Here is an 18,113-nt window from a genome sequence, read left to right as displayed (position 1 = left end):
ACACCACTCACTATGATCAAGGTCGGCAAATATTTCAGTATATAAAGCTACTTGATGCAGATAAAAAACAGTTATGATGATAAATACTGGTACAGTTCGTTGACCGGAGGGCTACGCTAAATATGTCAGATTCTCTTTATGATATTGTAGTAAGGGCCGAAATTAATACATAAGTTTGTTTATTTTTATTGTAAATGCAAGTTTGTAAAAAAAGTCCGTCGTTGGAACGCAATTAATACTTACAAAAGTGCCATCTATTGGTGTAAAATTGTATATCGGAAATTAAATTATTTCATAAAAATAGATAACACGGAAAAAAATATGCAAGAATAGTCAAATTATAGTCAAACAACCTGCATTAATTTTTGTGACAATCACTCGTCTCGGTAGCGACAAAATTGTATTAAAAATTTGTGCAGCGCCCCCTATCGGGAGTAAAGTACACCAAAAATCTCATTCTAATTTTGATGTAATTGAAGACGGGTATACGATGGCGATTGTCACAAATTTTCGTGATAAGCCCACTGATTTTCCTGTCATAGGTCTTTTATAAGAAAAAATGAAAACTTTTTCACCATTTCATTTATTACTTATCATTAGGTTTCTGAGGTCCAAATCTCTGTATAAAACAAAACATATCGTCATCTCTGTCATTATTTCTGACAAAACAGAAATAACAATATGTTTTAAACATACGAGCATTAATATAAAAAGCGCAGATTAAGTATTTTGACAGTTTTTTACTAAATACTTTTTTACCAAAATGATAAAATTGCTCTGTACCAGGGTTCCGGTGGTTGAGGCGCGTTGTATTCCATATTAGTTTTAGGTTGAATGTCCCCGAGTGGGCTGTCTTTGAATATTTTCACATAAGAATCCTTGATTCCATAGAGAAAGAATGCAACGTACGGGAAATACTCTGACAAGTACAGTACTGTGATATAATACCAGTTTAAGAGGATCCTTCCTACGGACGTTTTGTAGAAAGCTGTCATCATAGATGAAAGTGTTAATTTATATTTGGAAGCATAAGAAAGCTTCTTGTATTCTGGTGCGGTGTCTAATCTGTCGTAATTTCTAAGGTAGAGTAGACGTGGTTCACGTGCTGTTTCATGAAGACTTGATTTTTCGATCAGAGTTGATGCGTCCACTCCTATAATCAATACTAGTGGTTATAAATTTAAAAAGAAACTTTTTAATAGTGGTAGATCCCGCATCACTAATATTTGTTGAGTGCACGAATGGGCCAGGTCGACCGATGCAATACCACGACCACACAGAAGACAGGCGTGAAGTGGAATCAATTCCACGTTTCGTCTGATGAGTGTGCTTGTCGGAGGCCTAATTTTAGTCCACGTTCCCTTCCCGCCCTTTTCTTATAAGGAAAGTAAAGGAAGGGGAAGTGCATTTGATGGAGGAGGAGACACATAACTAAAGGATAGGCAAGTAGAGGCTCTTTCTGTGCGTCGAAGTGTGGCGTGTGGCGTCTGTGTGGCGAAGATGTCCGATTCGATGACAAGTTATCTAACTTGTCATCGAATCGGACATCTTACCAAGGTATATCTATACCTATCCTTTCTCGCATTGGCAAACTAAAAACATTAAACTGATTTTTCGAAGAGTGAAACTCACAAATGGCGCGACGAACTAAGCCAATAGATCGATATCCGCACGTCTACGACAGCCAAGAGGTTCAAAGCTGTTGCTACTGACTCTATCACAGTTGGAACGTAACTCAAAGGTCTTTCAAGAAAAAATATCTTTCCGACAGTTCCTTTGTTATTGTGGACAGCGGTGATAACTTAACTTTCAGCGAAACGATGCTGATTTGTCACTTTAACAGAAGATGGGAATACAAAAATTTTAAAATTACCAGTATCCTCATGTTTCCCAGCCAGCTTCTCTTTCAGTTTTGTCTGCAGCACGATCCTCTCGGCCTCGGTGAGAACGTACCCGGGAACGTCATTTAGGTTCTTGGTAACGTACATGAGGCTACCGGCCTCCATGCCACCGTTTACCGCCCACATGCCATCCATCATGACACGTGCCATGTGCTCGAAGTACTCCGGCACGTTCTCCAGGCACGGCGTGTATACGCGCTCCAGTATCAGCCGACATACCTCACGGGTTTCCTGTACGTTCTTACGACACATGTTATATCTGTAATACATTTCAAACGTCTTGTAAACCTGTAGAAATAAAAAATCATAATGACGACCTCATGATTTCAACGACAGTTTTGTTAATATTATGATATGTATACGCTTTTTACAATTATACAAATCGACATAATCTTGACGAAGTATACACTTCCGTATTTCACCTGTGGAAATGCTGAACCATATCCCCTTCAACATATTCCTTTTTTCCTTTTTATAACACAAAGATTGTATATTCTAAAAGGTTCAGGTCTTGCGATTGATGTCGGTTAGTAACAAAGATGCTTGGTCTTTTACTATCTTTAACCATAAAAATCATATTAGGATTCAACAATATGCGATTACAAAGTAGTTACAAGTTCATACAAACCTATCTTCCATGCCTAACATGTAGCCAATAACTTTCCAGAAGTGATTAAATGCCTCCCAATCTTCAGGTTCCTCTTGTCTGATACCGAATCGATCTGGTTTAAGGATTCCAAGACCGATGGTCCCGAACATAGTGAGAGCTAAATCACGTTGAGACAGCGTGCCTTGTTTCTTCAATCGAGTTGCGCGGCCATTTTTTATATGCCTTGATCTTACGACATACAACGATTGCCATGATCTGCGGAACATAAAGTAAAACGAATTCAATTTAGATACAGATTGCAAAAGAGATCACATTCGTTGCAAACTCGTCAAATTAATGGCTTTACATTCTAAACTCTATTCCACGTGCACTCATCAGGCAAGTAACACAACGCGGTAAAATAATTACTTATTTTACTCTTGCGAAGAACCTTCGAAGTATTCGGAATATCGTGACATTACTTAATAACTTTTTATACATAAATCCAATATACTTACAAGCTACCAGGCTTCAGATCATGACTCAACCAAGATTTTACATGTAAGGACGTAGAAATATAGCGCTTGAAGGCGGTATACTTTGAAGAGGATCTTCTGGAGCAGACGAGCACTTGCAGGATAGTGGGCACAGAGAATATCGCTACCAGACCAGGTATCATAACTGATCCGAACCCAAAGCAAAACCGCCAGAAGAAACGTCGACCTCTAAAAAAATATTGTGGTCGTTAATCTAAACATTATCTCCAAAGATATACGCAAAGTCCGCATGTTTCGACCGTATGTAGTTAAAAATGAAGTAATTATTGTTGTTATGTTGTTCACTTTTCATGTGTCTAAATAAAAGGAAGTTACTCTTAGGATTTTAAACTTTCGTGGCAACTCAAAAAGTTCAATCGTGGTAAGAATACCTTACTTTACAAACTTTTAAAGATTTCCTTACTTGTTATAAAGAGTTTCATCAAACCACGGTGGCAGCTTCATCTCCAATTCCTCAGGCTTGACGGAGTCAGATGGACTTTCATAAGCTTCCTCACTCATAAGACCCTCGAGATATTGCTCAGCTGAAAATATAGAGACATTTTTAACGGGTTTAAAAAATATAAAATTAGTTGAACGAAATTACTTGATGAGTAGAGTATGGTAGGCTATGAGAAATGTAAAACGGCCGTCGTCTCAAAATGGCACACATGGGTATGTCCGCACTAATGATGTGACCGCCTGTGGGATAAAAGGCTTGACTGATGTATTATTGTTAAATATTTCGTACGACAAACTCCAAAAAAATTCCAAGAAATGTTTGGAGTCTACCCGCACTCGGCCAGCGTGATTGACGAAGTTCCAAGTTTGGGGAGACTAACCCTTCACTAAACCTTACAGATCTTTATACCGACTACCAAACACAATGCTTGAGTGATGGTGTTGAAGCTGCTAAAATTCATACATATAGAAAAGTGTTTAATGAAGATTACAACATTGGCTTTCACACACCTAAAAAAGACCAGTGCGAACTATGCATTAGCTTTAAAAACGCTGTTGATAAAACAATAGAATTACAAAACAGATACGACCAACACCAGCTTGAAAAAGAATTATGTCGCCAGGAAAAGTCAAATGACAAAACAATGGTTAAGGAAAACTACATTGTTGCCTGTTATGACCTCCAGGCAGTGTTGCCTCTTCCGAAAGGAGATGTTTCTACTTTATATTACAAGTGTAAGCTCAATGTTTGTAATTTTACTATAAGTGAATTAGCGAAAGACTATTGTGATTGTTTTGTCTGGAGCGAGGTCGAGGCATTAAGAGGAGCTAACGAAATAGCAACGTGTGTTTGGAAGTATTTGACAAAGAGGGCATCAGAAATAAATGACAATAATTTACGAATCACATTTTATTCTGATAATTGCTGTGGTCAGCAAAAGAATAAGTTTATGTTTTCTATGTATTTATATGCCTTATCTGTTCTTAAAATTAAGTCTATTACGCACAAATATTTAATTAGTGGGCACACACAAAACGAAAACGATTCTGTTCACTCTGTGATAGAAAAAGCCCTCATGGCCAGTATTAAAAAGTATCTATATCTTCTGGCCTTTTTTATTCAGCCCAGCTAGTCGTAAAAGCTAATTAATTTGTAGCTTATTTTGCTGTTGCCCGCGAATTCGTACGCTTGGAAAAAAAAAGAAAAACGAGGGTATTTTTTGTTGCTCTAAGTTATATGAAAAACAAAAATTTTCATTGAAAGTGCACATTTTCCGGTTGAAAATGTAACGCATTCGATCTTCCAATCTTCGTTCTATTTCTATGCTAAATTTCAACAAAATCTATACAGGCGTTCCAGAGTTACGCAGTAATAAATATCCATCCAAACTTTCGAATTTATAATATTACTAAAATTCCTACCTGTCAAATCCATGATGAAAAAAAAAATTACGCTGGTATAAAATTACACTTATTTTTTTCTTTACAACGATATTTTAAAAATCTTCTACAAATGCAACATAATGAATAGACGTCTTAAAATGCACTGCTTGTATCGGCAATTATCTAGAGCATTATATAAAGCTACTACAGGCAGGTACATATACACAATAGAGACAATCTTATGTGTTTTTCTTTTTAACTTATTAAAATTCGGACTTTAACAAATCATATTATACTGCGTTTAAAAAAGTTCGCTCTTCAACAATTTTCAATTAAAGTAGTACTTAATAATTCAACGAATACTTTTTTTAAATAATCATGTCGCGGAAAAATAAATAAACCAATTTCTTAGTTAGAAATTTCATTAAAAATGTTAACTATCCGGATGTAAGTATACATACTGGCTCAAAGTAATTAAATAAAATGATAATAATAAGTTTTTTTCAACGGGTATTAAAAGTAATGGGAATAAAAAAAAACACAAAATTTGCTATTTCATATATTTGTATTGGGTTATTCATATAATCATCGGTTACCAAAAAGACAGTAATACTCTGTACCAGGGCTCTGGAGGTTGAGGTTTATAGTATTCCGAATTTGGTACATTTTTAGTATTATCATATTCCGGGTCTTTGAATATATCAACATAAGATTTCTTGATGCCATACAAAAAGAAAGCAACGTATGGAAAATACTCCGCTAAAAACATTGACATTTTATAATACAGATTAAGCACCAATCGACCGAAGTACGTCGAATAGAAAGCCATGAATAGAGATAAAACAGCTAATTTATATTTCGACCCGTAAGATAGCTTCTTATATTCAGGAATATTGTCCCAACTGTCGTAGTCTTTTAGGTAGAGGAGTCGCGGCGGAAGGTCAGGGAGACCCTCTACACTGCATTTCTGTATCAATGTTGATACATCCACACCTGTAATAAGATACGTTTATGTAATTGCATCATATTGTAAAAATTAAAAAAAAATCATTCAACAATAGAGTGCCATAAATAATTTGTCGACCTCGATGCTTCTTGTGGACATAGTAAAGGACTGGATTTAGTTGCCGGCGTCAGTAATTTTTATTCAGCTTTAAAGTAACTTCATCATCATCATCATCAACCTACCCTTATCCCTATGGAGGTCCGGCACATGTACTCCTCCAAACATCTCTGTCAGCCGTCTTTCTTTCTTCTGCATATCCTCTTTCACACAATCCATCCATACTTTCTTTTGTCTTCCTCTACTTTTATAGCCATCCACATTCAATCAAAGTACCTTCAAGATTAAGTTAAAGACTAAGCGCACACCATCTATCGACCACTTCTATAGACACTTAACATCAGTTGGGATCGAGGTAAAACGCTAGTTTATTTGTTGTAGAAAAAAAAGTAATTAGAGAAGAGAATTACTGCGCAGGGATAGAGCTTAGAACTTCCCTAGCTGCACGAACGGATTAACTCCATGAAGGAGTCAACCGTCTAATAGGGGAGGTAGTCAGTCCTTCATTTCTCGTAAGATTAATAATATTTATCTCTTTACATATTCTCTCCTTAATTCGTACTAAATTAAAGTAAGATTCTAATTACTGTATTTACCAGTATTCTCATGTTTTCCAGACAGCTTCTCTTTCAGCTTTGCCTGCAACGCGATCCTCTCGGCCTCGGTGTAGACGTATCCGGGTACCTCGGCCAAGTTCTTGGTAATGTACATGAGGCTTCCGGCCTCCGTGGCGCCGTTCACCGCCCACATGCCGTCCATCATGACGCGAGCCATGTGCTCAAAGTATTCCGGCACGTTCTCCAGGCACGGCGTGTATACGCGCTCCAGTATCAGCTTACATACCTGACGTGTTTCATCCATAGTCCTCCGACACATGTTGTACCTGTGATAAAAACTGTTTCTAAAACTGTTTTCCACAAATACAGACTCTATTCTACTAAAGAAGACACTATTCTACTATTTTGTTGAGAAATAAATTATACTTACTTATCTTCCAAACCCAGCATATAGCCGAGAACTCCCCAAAGATGGTTGAAGGCCTCCCAATCCTCTGGATCTTCCTGTCGCAAGCCGAAACGGTCTGGCTTCAGGATGCCGAGGCCGATGACACCAAACTGAGTGAGAGCCAAGTCACGCTGAGAGATTGTTCCCTTGTTCTTCAAGCGAGCCGCGCGACCGTTTCTTAGATGTTGAGATCGAACAGCGTAAAGGGATCTCCATGATCTGTTATTAAAATTTAGTTTATTTAAAATTCAACGTACTATCTTTTATTCAAATTATTACATTATTAACTTAAATAATAAAACAATAATCTTGCTTGTGCTAGATACCTTCGATAGAGCATTTTAACTTCTTTTTATTTATGAAAAGTATCTTGAATAAATTTCTTGAAGTGCTCATTTGATGTTTTAATTTGATCTCAATATGTTTTTTTGAATATATTTCAGTAGAGAAGACCGGCACTTACACACTACCCGGCTTCAGATCATAAGTGAACCACGACTGGAAATGCAGGAACGTTGCGACGTATCGCTTAAAAGCGGTGTAGTTTGACGAGGACTTTCCTGAACCAGCCAACACCTCCAATATCGTAGGTACCGCGAATACAGCTACCAGCCCCGGCATCATCACGTAAGATAGGCCAAAACAATGCTTCCAGAAAAATCGTTGGCCCCTTAAATAAAATTATATATTTATCGTTTATTCCGATTAAAAGTGTATATTAAGTATTTTTTTAAATAAAAAAGAAAGAAAGAAAAAAAGAAAGAAAGAAAGAAAGAAATACATTTATTCAAAAGAAGAAAGGTGTTTATTCGACATGTTCTGCGGCGATTTTCAATGAACCCTAAAATATGGGAATCGTAAAATAAACGTAGTCTTAAATCATTATTTACATCGTATTATTAAAAGTACTTTTTAATATTCATCAAGATGAACGTTCCGTAATCGTAGTACTAAGAAAATAATTAAATGATACAAAAAAAAAGTATAAATCGTTTATTGTTTCAGTTCAAACACGTTGTGGAGAAACAAATCCATTGTTGTACACGTGATTCGTAACAAGAAATAGGTTTTTTTTAATCACTACAATTACTCGACATCTATCTTCTATATATATAAAAGAAAGTTGTGTTAGTTACACTATTTATAACTCAAGATCGGTCGAGCTGATTTAGCTGAAAATTGATGGGGAGGTAGCTTAGAACTAGGAGACGGACATAGGAACTTTTTTATCTTGTGTGCATTTTATTTTATTCCGCGCGGACGGAGTCGCGGGTAAAAGCTAGTTTTAAATATCTAAGTGTACATCCGTTGAAGTTATTTTGAAAGTATTAATTTCATTAATATATTTGGATTAATATAATAAAAAAAATCCAACGAGATTGTCTAATGTTACATTTAAAATGGAGTTCAAATGAGAATGTGTATAGACACGCCATATTGGGAAAACATAGCACTGAATTCGTAAAAAATAGAGTCAATAAAACACACATTAATAAAATAATTCTATTTTTTTTCATAAAAAAATGTTTGCAGAAATCTGGGCTTTTTTGGCTAAGTATTTTTTGCAAAAACGAGGTCGTATTTTTAAAGTCCGACGCAAAGCCTCTCGCTCACCATTAGCTTTGTGGGAAAAAAAGGGCCAACCCTTTATTAACTGTTATATTAATTCTTAAAATACGATTGATGTTCTAGGGGTTATATTTTTATGTAAAACTTACTATTGTTTAAATTGTTTTAATTAACTTACTTTTTAAAGAGTCTTTCATCGTACCAATCGGGCAGTGTTAACTCCAACTTTTCCAGCTGCACCGAATCAGATGGATGGTCGTAGGCCTCCTTACTTAAGAGACCTTCCATATATTGCTCAACTGAAAAAAAAACGAGAAATAGAGAATACAATAATAAAAGGAGAAATTTACAAATCGATTGCCCAGACACGGGGTCTTTCAATTTTCAGTTTACTTTTATTGTACTATTTATTTTTCTCTGATTATACTTTTTTACTCTTATATCTACTTTTGGTATGTACCAAACGTATATAAATAATATAATGTCATTGCCTTTTGAAGTGCCTTATAGAAAAATAAAAAGCACTTTGGACGATCTTTTCCTTCCCACCTTTTTATAGAGAAAGGATGGGAAGATTAATTGGATTTTACGGATGAGGAAACGAATAGGAAGTGAATATTTCTGTGCGTCCCTTCATCCGTCGATTTAAGGTAGGCAACGCATCTGCAATTACTGAAATTTATAAGCAACTAGCTGTCACCCGCGACTCCGTCCGCGCGCAGTTAAAAAAAAATGAAAAATAGATGTTGGCCGATTCTCAGACCTACTACTCACAAAATTTCATGAGAATCGGTCAAGCCGTTTCGGAGAAGTACGGGAATGAAAACTGTGACACGAGAATTTTATATATTAGATTTGCTCTTTTGCCAACTTATGATATAAAAAAATAATAAATCGATAATATGCTTTTGTACTTATATAATGTTTTTTTGTGTAAATTGTTGAATTAAATACTGAGTACACCTTAGATTATCAAAAAATATGTTCTTAATCTACGAAGTAGATTCGTGCTTTATCAATATTTTTTGAATGTCGATGAGGAATTATAACATAACAAGCTGTGCCCGCGACTTCGTCCGCGTGAAATGATAGTTTTCGGATAGCATTTTAATTATTTAGGCTAATTATTTTACTTGAAATTATAAAACATATTACACTTACAAAACATTCACATAATCCTTACCTACATATTTCATCTTTCACCATACAAAAATAATAATAATAGTAATAATAACTATTTCGCCGAAAAACTCAAAAAAAACCTGGGACCTTTGACATTGGATATATATTTTTTCCATATACAGAATCTATGGGTACTTATCAGGGTTTACTGATAATTGCGTTCCTAACATACCTACAAATTTTCAGCTCTATGTCTTAGCAGCTTTCAGCTTATCTTGACCAATTTGTTATTTAATTTGACACTCCCTCCATTAATCATGTCACCTATCGCGCAATCCATCTCTTTCTAGACCTACCGATACTGATATGAGTGCAAATGTACTTAACGAAAAATATTTTACATCAATAACGGTCATACTACTAGCGCCCTGGGCGATATTTCTATAGCGATGTCTTTTTTGGTAAAAAAGACATGCCTTTGGAGGGTTAACAGGGTTATGTGAGACTATGGCGCCTTTTTCTGTCCATCGCCTTGGGCGGTCGCCCAACCGCGGCCTTTTCTAACTACGGCATTAGATAACTCAGTTGGCAATGTTCTTCCTTTTTAGCCGACTTCAAAAAGAAGGAGGTTATCAATTCGACTGTATTTTTTTTTATGTGTGTTATTCAATATAATATTTTAGGCTCAAGGTCATCGACGCGCTGCGCAATACCCTCCCCCCGCATCCTGCTACGCCCTGCCTCATATTGTTTTCTGTGCAGCGACTCGCCAAGATACTTGAAAAGGCTTTTACCTCGCGGAAGTGATATTTGAAATCAAACCCTCGACTTTGACTCATTGAAGAAATTGTCAACCTTTTTCACTGCTTAAACACTAGCATTTTTGTTTCTGTTTCAAACGATCCGATACTCATTGAAATGTGTAAATTCTAAATATTTTTATTTATAATTAATAACCAAAATTCAGATCATAATGGTTGATAAAAAACCGTTTTTTTATTTCTTAATTAGTATTAGAATTAAAAGGAATCAACATAAATATAATGAAATTCTGGCGTCGAACAAACGGGAAAAAATATCCTAATGGGCCGATAGACCATTAGGCCGTTTAAACGAACGGGAAACCTAATAGTCAATCTCACAAATACAATAACTCCTTCTGAATTGTATCAAAACAAATAGATTGTTCTGGATTATGCTCCTTCATTTGGTTATAAGAATGTTTGGAATTACTATTAGTACATGAAATCATAATTGTGAATTTGTTACTGACGTTGAACCTGTATTAGGACAATAGTGTCATTCCTCTCATACACTTCAATAAGAAAATGAGAGCAATCAAGACAACAAGTGTCAATAAAGTAAACGGTTATTTAAATTCACGGTTAACAAGATTTTCGATTGATAAAATCACGATGACATGCGAAACAACAGCTGCACAATAACATATTACCATCCCTCTCATACACTTCGAAAAGAACAAAGACAGCAATATGTTTTTTTCGGCAGAGGAAAATCACGTCCAGAAATACTTGTTAAATAAATTAACATTCGTTTACGTCTTTGTACATATTAAATATTTGCTTTTAAATTGTATAATATTGCTAAGCAAGTTGGTTTGTCAACGATGAGTTTGCACCGACAAAACATTCAGGAAGGCTAAAGTTGTCCCACTTTCTTACAAAAACATTTATCAGATCGCAATATGATTGAACTCGAATACACAAATACTAACTGTCCCCCCGAAACCGTCCGCGTGTAATTAAAAGTAAAACTTTATTAGTAGCCTATGTGTTATTCCCGACTATGTTCTACATATGTGCCAAATTTCATCAAGATTAATTGAGCCTTTCCGGAGATACCTTCAAACATTAATCCATCCATACATCCATCTAAACATTCGCATTTATAATATTAGTAAGATTAAGCCGACTTCTCACTCTTGGTGTTCGCCACAAACAGCCACAATTACCAAACACATGCCAAATACTGACCACAATTGCGACGCGAAATTGCTAGCTTTTGCCCGTGACTCCGTCGCGCGGAATTTAAAAAAAACATAATAAGTAACCTATGTGTTCTTCCAGACTGTATTCTACATCTGTGTCAAATTTCATCAAGATCCATTGAGCCGTTCTATCCATACATCCATCCATCTAAAAATTCGAATTTATAACATAAGATTGGCAAGATCATTATTCAATATCCTTTGATTTGTATAGAAAAACCGGCACCGACGCCGACCACTTACAAAAACAGCGAACACCAAACAAAAACAGACAAACACCTATATACACGTTCACATTTGTTGGTATTCGCTGTTCGCCGTTGTTTGCCAAGCTTGAGGAGCCGGCATTACATGTTTTAATCCACTTCTCTCACAACTCCTAGTCTTTCTTTAGGATTTCACTATTGCAACAGATATAATTTATTTTCTGGTACATACTGCTACCAACTTTTGATTTTTCTATCTGAATTGAATCTTTCAACAAGCTGGAACTATCTCAGCCCTTGTATGTAACTTTATTGTCTGTCAGTTTCCATTAACCTTTCCAATTATAAAAGCGTAACTCATCTGTCTGTTTTCGTTGACAAAACAGCAGTACAAAAACACTTTATCATCTCTGTTTTTTTAAAGAAATATGATATACGTATCGTAATGATCTTACTAACATTATAAATGCGAATGTTTAGATATATAGACAGATTGATGTTGGAAGGTATCTCCAGAATGGCTTAACGGGTCTCGCTGAAATTTGGAAAGATGTAGGACATAGTCCGGAAGAACATATAGGCTACTAATTAAGTTTTTTTTTAATATGACGCAGACGTAGTCGTGGGCGACAGCTAGTATAAATGCGAAGGAAATTTGGTACAGATATAGAATACTCTCTGGACGAACTTATGGGCTACTTAGTCAAGTTTTTTTTGTTTAATTCCGAATGAACGAATTTGCGGGCAAAGGCTACTATATAAATAAAGATATTTAATGAATAAAAACATTAAAATTTTTATTTAATCCTACCTGTCAAATCCATGATGATTATTAATCACGTAAATTATTTAAAAAAATGCGTATTATTGCAACACGATAATTTTACAAACTACTTGGTTAGCGATCATTTCGCGCTATACTGGTCTTTGTGGCCGAATTAAGGATCTTATATAAACTGCTAACAGATAAAAAAATGTGATAATCAAGTACATTTTTAGTTATTGAAAGGATAAGTATTTAAAGATTACTCCTTCAAACCTTCGAATCGGAAATTTGCATAATAATATACAATAACATTTCAGTTGATAAACAACTGATAAATGATAATTTATCAGATTACGAAAAGGTAAATTAAATTTTAAAACTGCTCTGAAGTAATCCAAATATGACTTATTAAATTCTCACGATTTCTAAAAGACACAAATTAAAAATGTTTCCCGATTTACGAAGTTAAAATCTCCTTGTTTGTAATTAAAGATAAACTTTTAACTTTTAACTTTTTTTTTTTCTTTCGTTCGTTTAAACAAATATGTGGCAATTTAAAAATGCGATAGTAAACTCGGTCCCGAAGCTTACTAGTAAGTCACATCACGTAGGTAGAGCTAACTAAAGGTAAACAATTTTTTTCCTTGAAACTGTAACATTTAACTAATAATACAAAGGAAACATTAAAACATTTATGCAACATTTTAATATATTTATTTTTATTTGTACCCATATGTAAATAATAATTGCTCCAATCAATGATATGTTTTTTTTTATATTCTTGTCCAAAAAATAATTTAATAATATCCTTTAAACCATTCCAACTCAGTAGTTGTGGACAAACTACTATGTCTTACAGACAAAGATACAAGATGTTTTAAATTCTTCCTCCTCCAGTGCCTCTTCAGTCTTGAAGGTTGGCCGCTAACTTGAAAAATTTATTCCGGTGTAATGCAAGGCGAAACAATTCCTACGCTGATCAATCCCCGTCCATTCTCTAATATTACGTAGCCGCGATTCTCCTACTTCCAGCGCATCTCTTGCCTTTGATCTTGCCCTTCATTATAAGCTCAAGTAACTATCATGCTGAAGTACGTGGCTCAGGTATTCTACATTACGCCTTTTGACGGTCCGCATAAATTTTCGGCTCATAGCTACGCTCTGGAGTACCGTCTCGTTTCTGACCTTCTGCATCCAGGTAATCTGCAGCATACGACGGTAATACCATATTTCAAATGCCTAATTGCGTCGCTTCGTATCCTCTTTTATCTGCCATGCTTTGCAACCGAAGGTATGAGAGTAGAATCCTATTTTTTTTAGTAAAATAAATAAAAAAAATAAAATTCGAAGCTTTATGTCAATTTGATGACAAAAAGGGCTTTTTCATTTTGTTGAAGGATGCTTTGGCAATTTCTACCCGGGTTTTGATTTCCTGGTCACACTATATTTGTATTGTCGAGTACACTATAGTTTTTGGTTTCCTATCCTATTGAAATATTATAAGTTAGGTTAAGATTTGTGGCTTTGTTTTGTCTATGTTAATAGACAATCCAGCTTCCTCGCTGTATTTGTTCACTCTGTTCACGACAGTCTGGAGATCGCTTAACGAAGCTGCAATGAGAATTCTCACTCACGAACTCACGATACTTTAATCGTCGTTTTTAAGCAGCTCACCTCACTATAAAGTTTAAATTAAGAGATGTCAAATGTGGTATATTAAATTGGCCCACCTATAATTGTATAACTTTCCTTTTGGCAAATTGTACTTCCGTCGTTTCTGCCTACCCCTCTGGGTTAATGGTTGTTTAATTACTTGCATGGCCGTTATTTCTATGCAACCAATAAAGTATCGCCGAGGCGTCGGTCACTGAGAGCAAGAACAAAAAAATATTTTATTGTTTAAAGATGCATACACTTCGTCCGATCCTCTTGTAAAATCCTCAATTTTTTTTGGCAGAATGCTTATAGCCAGTAGATACTTCATACATAACTGTCACCTGTCAGATCTGTTAATGTCATCAATCATCAATACAACTACAGTCTGTTCATCGGAAAGAGTTTAAAGGATTTTATTCCAATTGACTGTTATGTTCAAATAAGAACAGAACAGAGTATTACTATAGTATATACAACTTATATTTCAAGAGAAATGAAATGTTATGTGCCAGGTCCCAACGTAAAAGGTTACTACATTCTATTATCTGAATTAATTTATCTGCTATTAAATCATTAACACTTTGTGTTTAGTTTTAGGAAGAACTATACATGCATTAGCCAGATTCGGAGATGAACTATATTTGGAATCCCTAGTAGATTGTCTACGATTAAGAACATTAAATACTGCAGAATCAGCTTATGCTATGGTTAAATTTAATAAAAACTTTTTTTCATATTTTAACTACAATTATAACACAAATGGCGATAATGAAGGTCCTAGATGTAAAATATCGATGAAGTCTGCTCTAAATACTTTCAAATCACCAGCTCATATGGATAAACAAGTAGAGAATTTAGAAATTAAGCTTGAACTAGACCAGTGTAAGTTGATCTTCCAGTTTAAATGTAAACATGGGATAATCAAAACACATTATGTGTCAATTTTAGACAGTAAAGTAACACAAGCAGTTTACACCAAGGATTTAGTGCCAAACCGGTAGGTAGTCTAAGTCTGATAAATCTATTTAATTTACTTACATTATTATACTAGCTTTTACCCGCGACTCCGTCCGCGCGGAATAAAAAATAGAAAATGGGCTAAAAATTATCCTATGTCCGTTTCCTGGTTCTAAGCTTCCTGCCCACCAATTTTTAGTCAAATCGAATCAGCCGTTCTTGAGTTATAAATAGTGTAACTAACACAACTTTCTTTTATATATATATATATATAAGATTTTATGTAACATAATTTATTATGCTTTTAGAGTAACATCATCACAGAGAATTCTTACAGAAGCAATTAGCAACTTCCAAAGTTCAGATGACCAGGTAACATTAGAAGCATTGTCAAATTCAATACTATTAAGAAATTACATTGATGATAATATTGATTTATCAAAAATTATACGAACACAAATCAATATTAAAGCAGAAGAATTTGATAGTTACACTGTAGGTGAAGAGACAGCAGTGACATTTACTATGAAAGAATTCAAAGCATTATTAACATTTGCGGAGGCACTTGGTTTACCTATTCAAATACAATTTGAAACAACTGGTAAACCAATAGTCTTTATTGTCCATAATGGTACAACATTAGAAGCACATTTTGTGTTAGCAACTACCAAGCCAGATGTGTCCACACAAGCATCAACAATACAGAAAAGTTCAAGAGTTGAAAGAAATAAAAGAAAAGACTCAAATAATTTTTCAGAGTCAGCAAGTAAAAAACCACATTTAGATGAAGATATCTCAAAATGTCTTGATGAAGATTCACATCTTTTTAACTTTGTAGATATTCCTAATGATGAAGCTCCTACAAATAACTGTGATAATAGTGTTAATGTAAACAACAATTTAGTGGACTTTAAAGATTGTGATAATATACCAGCCTCACCTACATCAAAGACAATGATAAAATCACTATTCAAAAAGTGTTTTGAAAGTACATTTGATCCACGAAGCACACAAGATGTAGTGCTAGCACAGAACTCTGATAGTGAATAAAATTTTCATTTATTTTGTTCATTTTTCTTTATAAATGTTGAAGACTTTTTCAACTGTCAATAATGTATAAGGTCAAAATTTATACAATTATTCCTTTATAAAAAATTTGAAACAGTAAACTAGTTGAGTTCTATCTAGTAAAGTTACAGAAAGATAAATTATTCCTGAGAAGTTGTAAAGAAATTTTTCACATATTGTTGTGGATTTGTAAAGTATTCCTTCCGTTGGATCTGTCAAAAGCTACCGAGACATTTGATTTCAATAGGTTGCAATGCATTTTTCTGGGTGTTTCAACTGTAGCAATGCTGGCTTTTATATGTGGTCTCTGTTTTGTGAAAGAGAATGGTGGATGTAGATGACACTATATATTAGTACAATGTCATGGTGGTGGAGACCTACTTCTCATATGAATTACTGTCACCAGCAAATCCATCTGCGCGCAATTAATAAAAAAAAACTTAATAAGCAGTAGTTGGAGAGGCCGAGAGGTTAAACGTGGAGTAACTCGAGCGCCGTGGGACCGCTAGGATACTAAACATAAAAGAGGTCATGTTATGTATGCTCTTTCAGGGGTGGAGGGAGCGTGTACAGGTTTTTAAAAAAGTTGTGTTAGTCATTAATACATTTTTATCATATTTAAACCATGTTTTGCATTCAATAAACTCCACATATTTGTAGAAAACATCACTTAAAATTTTAACGGTGATCGCGTCAATGAGACTTATCGAGGAGGTGCAATTCCCGAAGAAAAGGCGTTGTGTCGCTAGCGCCTGTCACAATGTATATAGCAACGACTTAGGATCATTGAAATCGGCAGATATTTCCATGATCCTTGAAAGATTTCCTCCATAATTAAAAAATAATAATCGCGCTCAACCATTTCAAAGAGGTATTGTATTTGTGGAGCATTGCGACTCTCTTGTTTCCTTATGCATTGTGCAAAGTGCCAGATGTTTTAAATGTAGATCTTTCTGAATTTAAGTAACTCAGCCTGTCTTGATCTGTCGCGTCTGAGATACTTTATCGATCGATTTTTTTACTGTTCTGATCAACTGCCCTAAATATGAGGCTCTTTATGGCCCATTCTGTGTCATGAAAGTACCTGATAGAAAGCAAGCATTCCCTTTTATTTTATGCTGCCAAGCTCGAATAAATCCAAAAATCCTTGCTTTTTTTGTGACTTAATCACTGTTTGCCTTGAAGAGGCATTTACAGTTTCATCGGGTTTGAGGTGGCCGGGCGCAGATGGCGCTTAGTCTAAACCAAGTAACTAGGCTCGAGGGTTCCCTAAGGAGCCTCGGCTCGGGCTGTTACTTCGTTATTGTAACCGGATTGGGAAAAATCTTCGCTTCGGCTTCCCTACTATATATAGTCTGTTTGTTCTTCCAGACTATGTTCTACATTTATGCCAAATTTCAGCGTGAGCGTGATCCGTTACGCCACTCTGAAGATACGTAGTAACAAACATCCAACTTTCTCATCTTTATCTATATATATAAAAGAAAGTCGTGTTAGTTACACTATTTATAACTCAAGAACGGCTGAATCGATTTGACTGAAAATTGGTGGGCAGGTAGCTTAGAACCAGGAAACGGACATAGGATAATTTTTACCCCGTTTTCTATTTTTTATTCCGCGCGGACAGAGTCGCGGGTAATAGCTAGTTTATAATATTAGTAAGATTAATAAATTGGGTGTGCAAATGAAAAATTATTAGCACTGCATTATGATTTTATAGTAAAAATATACATACACAAAGAAAATTGAACATTCCTCACAAACACTTGAATGCATCGATTTTTATAATTACTTTTTAATATGACAAATTATCGATTTTTTT

The 18,113-nt window shown here is 35.1% G+C and overlaps 3 protein-coding genes across 3 annotated transcripts; 1 reads left to right on the top strand and 2 right to left on the bottom strand.

Moving 5' to 3' along the window:
• Window positions 1-755: 755 nt before the first annotated feature.
• LOC106715639 lies at window positions 756-3,548 on the bottom strand. Its single transcript, XM_045683318.1, has 5 exons — window positions 3,451-3,548; window positions 3,009-3,215; window positions 2,530-2,766; window positions 1,874-2,160; window positions 756-1,153 (listed from the first exon to the last, which is right to left on the bottom strand). The coding sequence occupies exons 1-5, from the start codon at window positions 3,546-3,548 to the stop codon at window positions 756-758; spliced, it is 1,227 nt and encodes a 408-aa protein (XP_045539274.1).
• A 1,875-nt stretch (window positions 3,549-5,423) lies between these two features.
• On the bottom strand, window positions 5,424-12,791 carry LOC106709867. The gene is made up of 6 exons (XM_045683228.1): window positions 12,656-12,791; window positions 8,687-8,807; window positions 7,403-7,609; window positions 6,922-7,158; window positions 6,531-6,817; window positions 5,424-5,864 (listed from the first exon to the last, which is right to left on the bottom strand). The coding sequence occupies exons 1-6, from the start codon at window positions 12,666-12,668 to the stop codon at window positions 5,464-5,466; spliced, it is 1,266 nt and encodes a 421-aa protein (XP_045539184.1). The 5' UTR covers window positions 12,669-12,791; the 3' UTR covers window positions 5,424-5,463.
• A 1,869-nt stretch (window positions 12,792-14,660) lies between these two features.
• On the top strand, window positions 14,661-16,273 carry LOC106709898 (cell cycle checkpoint control protein RAD9A). The gene is made up of 3 exons (XM_014501816.2): window positions 14,661-14,793; window positions 14,858-15,263; window positions 15,532-16,273. The coding sequence occupies exons 1-3, from the start codon at window positions 14,760-14,762 to the stop codon at window positions 16,271-16,273; spliced, it is 1,182 nt and encodes a 393-aa protein (XP_014357302.2). The 5' UTR covers window positions 14,661-14,759.
• The last annotated feature ends 1,840 nt before the right edge of the window (window positions 16,274-18,113 follow it).

Source organism: Papilio machaon, chromosome 21 (genome assembly GCF_912999745.1).
Source record: "Papilio machaon chromosome 21, ilPapMach1.1, whole genome shotgun sequence".
In the NCBI taxonomy this organism is placed as follows: Eukaryota; Metazoa; Arthropoda; class Insecta; order Lepidoptera; family Papilionidae; genus Papilio; species Papilio machaon.
The sequence above is the reverse complement of the archived record's forward strand: the minus strand, read 5'-3'. Positions and strand labels throughout refer to the sequence as shown.